Genomic DNA, 11,137 nt, shown 5'->3' on the forward strand with positions numbered 1-11,137 from the left:
AGCTGTAGAGGCACAGAAGGGGGAAGCCGTGGGAAGCCGGCTGCCTCGTCAGGAGGTAGCCCAGCAGCCCCGTGGAGGGGCCTACCAGGGACGAGCTCCTGCCAAAAGCCAGGGGAACTTCCCGGCGTGTGACTGAGCCGCCGGGAGGTGGGTCCTCCAGCCCCAGTCAAGCCTGTAGGTGACGCAGCCCTGGCTGACACCTGCCCGCAGCCTCAGGAGAGACACCCTGAGCCGGGACCATCCAGCAGAGCTGCTGTCGGCTTCCTCCTGGGTTCCACAAACTGTGCGGAACGATAAATGTTTATTGTTTTCAGCCACTGTTTCTTTCTCGGAGTGGTTTGTTAAACAGCAGTAGATTATTGATACGGTGTGTTTCTCTATGATGGGGTTTCTTTCACCATGCCCTTTCCAATAATGTCTTTTACTGGAGCCGAGCCTGTTGATAAATCAGCCTTCCTTTATCCAATCAAACTGAAGAATGTTCCTCTCATTTATTTTGTGGGCTTAGCATAGTGCCTGGTAAATAGCTTGTCTCAGTATTAAAAAATATGGAGCAAATGTCAGAGGAATCAGGCGAATTAATTAAATCAATGAATTTCAGTATCTGTCAAATAAGTGTTACTGATAAAGTTAAAACACAGTGAGGGGCTTCCCTGGTGGCACAGTGGTTAAGAATCTGCCTGCCAATGCAGAGGGCAAGGGTTCAAGCCCTGGTCCGGGAAGATCCCACATGCCGTGGAGCAACTAAGCCCATGCGCCACAACTACTGAGCCTATGCTCTAGAGCCCGCGAGCCACAACTACTGAGCCCGTGTGCCACAACTACCGAAGCCCACACGCCTAGAGCCCATGATCCGCAACAAGAGAAGACACCGCAGTGAGAGGCCCACGCACCACAACGAAGAGTAGCCCCTGCTTGCCGCAACTAGAGAAAGCCCACGCACAGCAACAAAGACCCAACGTAGCCAAAAATAAATAAATAAATTTATTAAAGAAACAAAAACAGAAAAACCGCAATGAGCTTTTGCCTCATTGCAGCTGAGAAAGCAACATGGGTCACCAGCAGCTCTACTGGAGCCATCTGGGAAAATCCAGCCAGGGTTCTCGCTCAAATCGGCACGGTGTGATCCGGAAATACGGCCTCAATATACACCGCCAGTGTTTCTGCTGGTACGCGAAGGACATCGGCTTCATTGGGTTGGACTAGGTGTGAACTTCTTGAATGGGTCATCAAGCATATCTTCCTCAGAAACAATACTAACTCTTTGCATATAAAATAAAAATTTTAACGCTTCAAAAAAACCCACAATGAAACTCATTTCTGGATATCTTCATGTGATTTATGGGGGAGGGGAAGTCAGGTGGTAAAGTTTACCTCTTATTGCTAGATTGATAATAAAAATTACTGCTGTTCGCTAAATACACACCACCTGATGACGGTGGGGCACCGGAAGCGCATCTGGCATCAGAGGATGGCAAATGATATATAAAAAGTGCCGAGGCTGGTCTTTCAGTTAAGTGACTAGTCCCATGGATGACTGGATCTGAGCCCAGACCTTCACAGTTACCTCGGGTGTCTGGAACACGGCACCCATGGGGTCACCCTTGCAGGTTCCCAGCCACAAACTCTCACTTCTCTCATCTAGCTGAATTCTGTGGCTTCCGTGACAAAGGAGAAGAAATTCTAAGAAAGAGGGAATGAAACTGTTAATGACCTGGGTCCTTGGACTCATTAATCAATAGAAATTGATCAGAGGCCAGAGGAGAAATTCAGGCAAGGCTTTACTGGGGCCCCTGCAGCACAGGGAGTGTAGGCAAGTAACAGGTGTCCTTGCTGCTCCCCAAGGAGGGCTGGCTGCTCCCTTAAATGGGGTGAGGGTGGGGATGGATCCAAGGGTCCGGCCAGAGGCGGGGCTTAGGTGGTCTGCCCGCCCGCTCCCTTGGTGATGTGTGTGCAGGGATCGTGCACAGGACCCTGCTCTTGCCCCCGGCACCTCAGAAGTGGCTGTTGGTTTGTGACCTTTTTGTATCTTCTTGTTGATAATTTGGCCCCCCTGCCAGGCCTGCAGTTATTTTTAGTCCCTTATAGTTTCTTTGTATCTGTTGCTCAAGGAGATGTTTGTCCAGGTGCAGGTCCTGCAGCAAAGGGCCCAGGGCCCAGCCTGTCTCAAACCCAGAATTTACTCTATGGCAAATGCATTACTTACAAAGTTACATTTCAACTTTATGGTGACCTTGTGAGATGGGAGCTGTTATTCCTGTTTATAGATGAGAACCAGGGTCCATTCTCTTAAGCAACACGCCAACGTCACATAAACGAGGAAATCATGAGACCATCATTCAGACCAGAATCTGCCTGGTTCCAGTCTTCCTGTTACCAGACACAAGTTCATGTGCCCAACACAGAGTGAGGCCAAACGATACCGAAACATCGGAGTCTGGAGCAGAAAAAGGTTTATTGCAGAGTTCAGCAAGGAGACGGGTGGCTCATGCCCCCAAAAGCCCCCGAACTCCCGAAGGCTTTCAGCAGAGCATTTTTAGAGGCCAGGTGAGGGGGGCGGGTCGCAGGGCCTGCGAGCAGCTCGTGCACAGTTCTCTGGTTGGTTGATGGTGAGGTCACAGGGTTAACATGATCAATCCTGAGGCTCCAGGAGGCCTGGGGACTATGTGCTCACGGTCATCAGGTAGTTAACAACTTCCATTTGGTGGTGGTTTTAGCATCTGCAAAACAATTCAGGAAGTGTGCATCGGATACTATGATGTGGCTACTTCAGAGAGGAGCCCAGCGGAGGATACAGGCGAGGGCCTGTCCCGGGAAGGCCCCATACGGTCCTGCTCGGTTACATTCCCACTACCATTGTTCGCAGAACCCAAGATCGGGAAGGCAGCTTTGGAATCTTCTAGACGAGCTCCTCTAACACACCTGAGGAGACGGAGACTAAAAAGTCACGAGTGATCGAATTAGCTCAGCTGTTAACGGTGTGACCAGATTGGTTTGGGACTTCCGGTTTGGTTTTCTTTTCACGCCACCGTTTGAGGGTAAGATCCACCGTGTGCATCTGCACCGCTCCTAGAAGAGCACTCAGAGTTTATGAGGACTTGGATGCGTGACAGAGTTTTAATCCACATCCTTGAAGACATCCTGCTTTTTAAAATCAACGTACATATCACGCTCTTGAAAATGGGGGAAGACAGTGGTCTCACTTGCCGGCTGCCCTTTGAGCCAGCGGGGCTGGGGGCCGGCAGAGCAGGAGGTGCACCGGCCCCACGTGTGCCGCGCCGGCCATCCCGGAGGGGCTGAGGGCCCAGTGGGTGGCTTCGCAGATGCAGGGGACCCCCTGGGCGGATCGCAGCTGATTCCGAGGTCTTCTCTGATAATAGCACCAGTTTAATTATAATCCAGAGTGTAAACTCGAGTTTGCTTACATCTCGAGTATGTTTCATTTCAAATGTGACTTTCCAGCTCCTTCTCTCTCCTTTTTTTCGCTTCGTGCCATAAAATATTTGCATATTTGAATGTCAAGATTTTCCAAGTGCTGGAAGCAACAGGCTCTGGTATGTGCTCAAGTTATTTTGTACAGGCAGCATCTGTCTTGTTTCAGCAGAGTCACCAGAGCTGAGAGGTGACCCAAGAGCAGCCTGCCAGGAAGACAGAGTGTGGGATCCAAGGGGGCTCCTCCTAAAACAGAGCCCACCAGGGCCGGGGCCCTGCCGTCCCAGGCAGCTTCAGAACACATGTTTCCCCAGCTTATTTTTATTTATGTATTTATTTTAAAAGAAAGGCAGATAACCAAAGGAAACAAATACTGAATGACAGCTACGGAATGTATCTTTGGAACTTGCTAGACTAATTACTGAGGTTCCAAAATCACTTTAAAAGCAACACATTTTGTTTTGCAATATACATTCTTGTTGCCAATTTTTTTTTGTTTTTTTTGTAATTTCAATCAGAATCCACCTCAAACTGGATTGTTGATTGCCAGAGAAGTGGCATCAGGAGGGAATACTCTCATTAGGGCAGCACATTTCAAGGAATTGCCTGACTTTTTTCTGTATATAGAATGATGTCAGGAAAACTTTTCTACAATGTTTTCTCAGAGCCGTATACGGCTTCCTTCTGAAGTGATGCCTTCTGTTCAAGCAATTATAATAGTAGCAATTGTAGCTGCTTACACGTACCAGGAGAAACCTAGCCTAATCCTCACAGCTCCCCTAGGTGGAAGGCATCCTTATTACCTGCATTTTAGGCGCGTAAACTGAGGCTCAGGGAAGATGCTTTTCCGAAGGGCATATGATGGAAAATGGTGGAGACTGGATTTGGTTGGAGATTATTTGCATTTACTGTGTACATTGTATTATTGTTATTTGTAAAGAGACCAGGACAGCAAGACCTACTCATTTAACATCCTGATGTTTGAATGCTCAGACCCTGAATTTTCTAGGGATCGTTCTGATAATTTCCAGAAAGTATGATTTTCTGTTAATATTTGATCAAGGAAGTAGGACTCTGGCTTAAACGCAGAAATGTGACTGCTTTGAAACCACACTTGCCAGAAACATTTGTTCATTTAACAAAAATGTATTAAGTACCTACCGTGTGTCAGGGACTGTGGTCCCCACTGGGGAAATAATTGTGAGCAAGTAGAGCTATTCTGGAAATTCAGAATATGACGCTGAGCGCAAGGGGGAGGTCCAGATCGTCTGGTTGGGGCCGTTCTGTCCATCTCATCAGAGAGTCTTTTACCCTAATCGGAGATGCTCTTGGAATCCGACAGGTGACCTAGTTAATCTGAGCATACCTTGCTGTTTCATCCACTCATTCAATTATTTATGTAATTCATATTTATTTAATACTTAGTACGTACCATGGACCTCAGTCAGGTACAGTTCCTGTTCTCATTGAGCCAAGAGGGTGATGACAAATATGAACCAATAAACACGTAAAAAATACAATCATGACTTAGCAAGTACTAGGGGCCGGGGGCCTCTGTGAGGAATATTTGAGCTTGGGGGCTGCTCTGTTCGGCTCTGGGGATTGTTGTGGGAGGGGTGGCAGCTGAGTCCAGCCTGTTCTCCGGGCTGAGGGCCTGCACGGCCGGCACCGCCCAGGGTGGACGCCTCCTCCTCATTACCACAGTCACCTTTGCGGGGGTGGCCCCGAGGAGGTGCCAGCCAGGTGCGGCAGGGTGACAGGAGGGCGGCGTGGGTGGGCTTGGGGCGGGGCCTCGCCAGCCACACGTGGCCGCGGGACTCGGTCTCAGTGCGTGAGAAGCTGTAGAAGCTTCAAGCAGGGTTTGTATTTTTGAAAGCAACCTCCATCTTCAGCCTTTTCGCAGGGCCTACACCCCCAATCTCCCCACATCCTCTCTAAGCCACTACCCCGTCATCTGTAAAACAGGTGTTCATACCTGTTAAAACATCTGTTAAAACAGGTGTTAATACCTGTGTGTGTTTCCAGGCTTTTTAAAAAAGTAAGTGACAAAGTGACACATGTCAGGTTCCCGTGAGCACGCTTCTCGGTGGCCTCCGCGCAGAGGAATCGTAACGGACGTTGCTCGGGATTGTGGCTCGAGTCCCACAGACCAGGTCCTCCGGTTTGCCATCAAGAGTTACGCTTCCTGGTGGGAATAAGAATTGTTCTGTCACAATGATTCAAAGAAGGTCACAGCTATTGATTGGGGGGGTCCTTGTCCTTTGCACTGGCCTCTCCGACATCTGTCTCTCCATCAGTGCTGATAACTCAGAAGGACTGTGGGAAGAACCTCAGCCCACCCATCCTCAGCACTGGTGTGTGTGCGCACGTGTGTGTGTGCACGTGTGGTCTTTGCAGGCAGTCACCCAGAGGACGTGATGTTGCTGTAAGCTCCTTTAACTTGAGAAAACTATAGAAGATGCAGTTTTTAAAAGCTGACACCTCTGTTATATTTTGGTATCTGTCTGAACGAGCGCAGCATTTAGAGACCCACAGAGTTCTCGCCGACAGCTCTGCAGGTACAGTCTGTCCTGAAAGGTATTTCCTCTGGCTTCAGGCCCGGCTGAGATGGATAAAGTGGGGCCCCTGGGGGCGGGGACATCTGGGCCGCGTCTCAGGCCACTGGAGCCTGTGGCTTTACCCGTCAGGATGTGGCCGTGACTCTCTCCTCGCCTGCCCGGGCCGCCGCAGGGCCTGGCGGGCTTGTTGGATACTGCTGTTGAGCGGCAAACAGACAGGCTGGACCTGGTGCAGCTCACAAGGGGGCTGGAGCTCAGGAGGCTGCGCGGGGTCAAGGGGTGACGTGTTCAAGGTGTACGAAGTGATGAGCTGACTTACACGATGTTCTGTGTCAATCACATCTCAGTAAAGCTGGAAAAATAAATAAATAAAACTCTTCTGGAAAAAAAATGAGGTGAGGTAAGGACTATCGCGGTTAGAAAGGTGTAAATGCTCTGAAAGTAGGAAACATCTTAGATCCTTAGACCCAAGGTTCTGACCCAGGCCGCTAAGCCCTGGTCCTGGCCCTCAGCTCCTTTGGTGAAGGGGCAGAGGAGACCCCCGGGACGCAGGCCCAGGGAGGAGACCACCGCCTTGCTGCTGTGTCTAAATTACACATGTTTTTGTCAGATCTGTTAGCAGCATGTCACCGCCTTCTCAAGTACAGCCAGGAAGTAGGAATCTGCAGTCCCGAGGGGGAGACTTTGAGGGGCTGGGCCCAGCTTTGTAAACAAAGTGGGTGGTTTTTCATTAATAAAATGGCTCAGACCTCTGGTTTCTCACCCACCTCTGGAGTCCACCTTCAGTCCTTAACCCAGCTCAGCTTCTAGAAGGACTAGTCCTGCCCTGAAAGTGCCCAAGACACAGACGGGCACAGCCCTGCCCACCTGTCTCTCTCCTGCAAGCAGGGACGGAGGGAGGTACGGGCTGGAGGGCTTCGAGCAGGAAGGCTGGTTTGGAATGACTGGGAGGGGCTCGCTGGCACGGGGAGGATGGGGACCCGCCCACTGCGGTGCTCAGGGCTGTCTTGGTTGTCACACTCACCCAGGTCCCACGTCCTGGGAACACTTCGGTCCCCAGATGGCTGGTCACCCCGGGACGGTACTAATGATGCCGCCACAGGCCTCCAGCCAGCAGACCGGCCTTGTCGCAAAGCCATTCCTGGTAGAGGTGTCACATCCGACCAGGATTTTCTGGGCTCTGGGACAAGAGGAGATGTTAAGTGCAAGCGTGGTGTCGTGGGACGTTACCACCAGTGTCCCCGTGTCCCCTTAGCCCCTGCTTCGACCGCTCACCAAGCAAGCAAACAAACTGCAGACCTGGAGAGAATCTGGAGACCCCCGGCCTCCTCCCCCAGTGCGTGCCCGCCCCGCCCCGTCCTGCTCCCTCCAGAGGACAGGCACTTCGTCTGCCCACAGCGGACGCAGCTTCCTGGGCTCCTCCTGCCCAAGGCCTCTTGTTTTCATCAGGTGACGGGTTAAGGGTGAGATTCACGGCCAGAGACTCAGGAACAGAGCTGGGGGTGGACATCCAGGGGCCAGTCTCCTCCACCAGCTCACAGAGGCACGTCGCTCAGTGAGGCAGAGCCTTCTGAGCAGGGCCAGAGGGGGCCGTGGACTGGCCCGGCCCTGTGCTCAGCCTTCGCATGTAGCACCTCGTGAAATCCTCCCAAGCCTCAGGACGTGTTGCCGCCCCCTTCCAGAAGACAGATGAAAACCCGGGCTCAGGGCACACGCCGAGGTCGAGGCAGAGCTGAAACCAGAAGCAGGTCTTCTGACTCTGGCCCAGGCCCTCGATCCCCAGGGGCCTCCGTGGAGTCCTCTGTTTCGGCGGCGAGTGTGCACCGTGCAGGGGTCTAGAGGTGGCCACGGTCTGCCTCGGTCCTGCCCAGAGGGGCGGGATGACTGGCCTGCCTCCCACGGCTGTCCCGTGGCCTTGCCTCGGCCGGCACTGCGGCGGGCTCCCCACTTTGGAAGAGAGTCCTCCCAGCCAGTGCCCAGAGAGCACGCTGTCGGCGGCGAATGGTCTGGAAAAGCTGTAATTACGCCTTCTCAGCCCCAGGGGCGCTGCACCTGTTTCCTGTTTAAGGTCCCCGTGTACAGACAGCATCTCTGTCCTCACAGGTGGGCGGGAAGGAGCACGCTGAGGGAGGCGACGCGATGCCACGTTGACAGCCGGCCGTGGCTCTCGGCTGTGGTCCGGCGTGGTCACCAAGCTCCCCACCCCACCTGGAGGCTGGCAAAGTTTCCTTATTCTTTCCTTTCAAACACGTATAATAAGTTCCTCCTACGTGCCTGGCACTTTTTATCTGGAAATATTACTCATGAAGTAAGTTTTTTTTTCTTTAAAATCACTCCTGTGGGCAGCTACTTCCCTTCGGATGGGAGAAAGGAGGGAGGTGGAGGCCCCCCTAGCCCGTCTCACAGGCCCCTTCCTTCCACGGGGTCGTGGGGATGGGGCTGCTGGGGGAAGGAGGGCGATGACTGTCCCTGAAGGGAGTTCCGGGGGAGCCGGGCACCAGGGGGCGTCCCTGCCACTCCTTCTGGGTCAGGACCCGGCGTCTGGAGGCCAAGCCGTGAGAGCAGCTCCCGCTTGGCTCCTGGAGACGAAGCTCCTAAGGGCCACGTCTGCTCTGCCAGGAGGCCCCGCGGCGCTGGGCATTCCGGGCTCGCCCAGGGCCGCGGGGCCTCGAGTGACACTGGGAGGGTCCACCGCCGCCTGGGCGGGGGAGGGGGGAAAGATGGGCCGGAGCATCGGCTCTGGCCTCTCCCGTCCTCCTCACAGGCTCATCTGTTCACTGACTTGTTCACTCAGCAAGTTATCTGTGTCTCCGATACGTGCCGGATGCGGCTCTGGGCATCAGAGACACGGTGGAGACGAGGGACGTGATCTCCCCTCTCGGAGCCGTCCTGCTAGTGGGCAAGCCAGACAGGGAGCAGGTACACAAACTGCCTGGAAGTGACGAGGGAAACCAGGGGGCGGGCAAGGCTGGGGGGGTGGTTAGAGATGGGGTGTGTGTGGTGGTTGTGCGTGTGATCATAGTGTGTGATTGCGTGTGGTGGTGTGATTATGTGTGTGGTTGTGTATGGTTGTTGCATGTGTGATTGTTCTGTGTGTGGGTGGTTGTTGCATGTGTGGTTGTTGTGTGGGCGGTTGTTGTGTGTGATTATTGTGTGTGTGATTATTGCGTGTGGTTGTTGCGCGTGAGGTTGTTGCGCGTGTGGTTGTTGAGCGTGTGGTTGTTGAGTGTGTGGTTGTTGAGCGTGTGTTTGCTGCGTGTGTGTTTGCTGCATGTGTGGTTGTTGTGTGTGTGGTTGTTGCCTGCTGGTCTCGGCCTATCCGTAACCAGCGCTGTGGCAGGACAGGCCCTGTTGTTCTCGTTGATTGCAAGATGCCCTCAGCAACAACCATCGCGTCCTGGAAATTACACGGCACACCTGGGGCCACGCAGCGAGTTGTGAGGGGCTGCGGGGTGGGGGGTGAGCGAGCGAGCAGGGCCTGGGGCTCTGCTTTCACTGGGGTCGAGGGTGGGGGCCTGGGGTTTCACAGGCTCAGGCTTTATTGGTGACTTTAAAACAGAAGAGCAGGAATTTAAAGCACAAAGAGAGAAAACAAGTGGCCCCAGCCGTCAGTCTCTGAAATCAACCAGGGTCTCTAAAGCAAAGGGGCCTGGCTGGGGGTCCGGCCGCGTGGTTATGCGAGATGCCCCCACCCCTGCTGCCCAGAAGTGGGTGCCTTGCAGGCACAGCCCGTCAGGCACTTGCTTGACAAAGAAAGACCGAGGTCGGGCCCCAGGCACGGAGATTACATGCAGAGTGATCAGGGAAGGTTTCCCCAGACGCTTATTCATGTTTAGCAGATGCCTGAGCAGGGTGAGGCAGGGGCTGCGTGGAAGCTGAGGGAGGAGGTTCCAGTGAACACACAGCACGTGCAGAGGCAGCCACAGTGACCTGCGTAGGCGAGGAGGCCGGCCTGGGGTGGGCTTCCTGCCCCTGTGAGTAAACGGAAGTCCTTGCTTTAGTGTCCGCAGACACTAACTATGACGGGGGAGAGGGATAAATTGGGTGATTGGGATTGACATATACACACTACTGTATATAAAATATTGGGCTGGCCAAAAAGTGCCTTCGGTTTTTAAGTAAAAATAAAAGACACATTTTTCATTTTCACCAAGAACTTTATTGAACAACATATTCACTGTTTTGTTCCACTACCTTCTGCCATTTTTCAGGCAACTTCATAATTCCATCTTCCCAAAACTTTTTATCTTTTTGAGCAAAGAACTGTTCCAGGTGCCTTTTACAGTCTTCCAGGAAATTGAAATTTTTTCCATTAAGAGAATTTTGTAAAGACTGAAATAAATGGAAATCCGAAGGTGCAATGTCTGGTGAATATTCATCCTGGCAGATGAATCAGAACTTCCTAGCCAAGCTGTAGCACTTTTTGCCTGGTCATCAAAGAAACATGTGGTCTTGCGTTATCCTGATGGAAGATTATGTGTATTCTGTTAACTAATTCCGGACGCTTTTCGTTGAGTGCTGCTTTCAGTTGGTCTAACTGTTCCAGCAAGTTAGTGCTTGTTGGAATTAATTGTTTGGTTTTCCGTAAGGAGCTTACAATAGAGGACTCCCTTCCAATCCCACCATATACACAACATCACCTTCTTTGGATGAAGACCGGCCTTTGGTGTGGTTGGTGGTGGTTCATTTCACTTGCCCCACGATCTCTTCCGTTCCACGTTATTGTACAGTATCCACTTTTCATCGCCTGTCACAATTTGTTTTGAAAACGGAACGTTTTTGTTATGTTTAAGTAGAGAATCGCATGCGGAAATATGGTCAAGAAGGTTTTTTTCGCTTAACTTACGTGGAAGCCAAACATCAGAACGATTCACATAACCAAGCTGGTGCAAATGATTTTCAGAGCTCAATTTGGATATTTTGAGTGTGTTGGCTATCTCCTGCATGGTATAACATTGATTGTTCTCAATTACTGTCTCGATTTGATCGCTATAAACTTCAACTGGTCTACCCGACCGCGGAGCGTTGTCCAGCAAGAAATCTCCAACACGAAACTTTGCAAACCACTTTTGACACGTTTGATCAGTCACAGCACCTTCTCCATACACTGCACAAATCTTTTTTTTGTGTTTCAGTTGCGTTTTTAC

The 11,137-nt window shown here is 51.9% G+C and overlaps 1 protein-coding gene across 1 annotated transcript; it reads left to right on the top strand.

Annotated features, from left to right (window-relative positions):
• Positions 1–1,050: 1,050 nt before the first annotated feature.
• LOC132369535 (small ribosomal subunit protein uS14-like) lies at positions 1,051–1,206 on the top strand. The gene has a single exon (XM_059929215.1). The coding sequence runs from the start codon at positions 1,051–1,053 to the stop codon at positions 1,204–1,206; it is 156 nt and encodes a 51-aa protein (XP_059785198.1).
• Positions 1,207–11,137: the final 9,931 nt, after the last annotated feature.

Source organism: Balaenoptera ricei, chromosome 8 (assembly GCF_028023285.1).
Source record: "Balaenoptera ricei isolate mBalRic1 chromosome 8, mBalRic1.hap2, whole genome shotgun sequence".
In the NCBI taxonomy this organism is placed as follows: Eukaryota; Metazoa; Chordata; class Mammalia; order Artiodactyla; family Balaenopteridae; genus Balaenoptera; species Balaenoptera ricei.

What these genes read in the sequence shown, in the direction of transcription:
- LOC132369535 (XM_059929215.1), top strand. Translation starts at nt 1,051, where the DNA reads ATGGGTCACCAGCAGCTCTACTGGAGCCATCTGGGAAAATCCAGCCAG.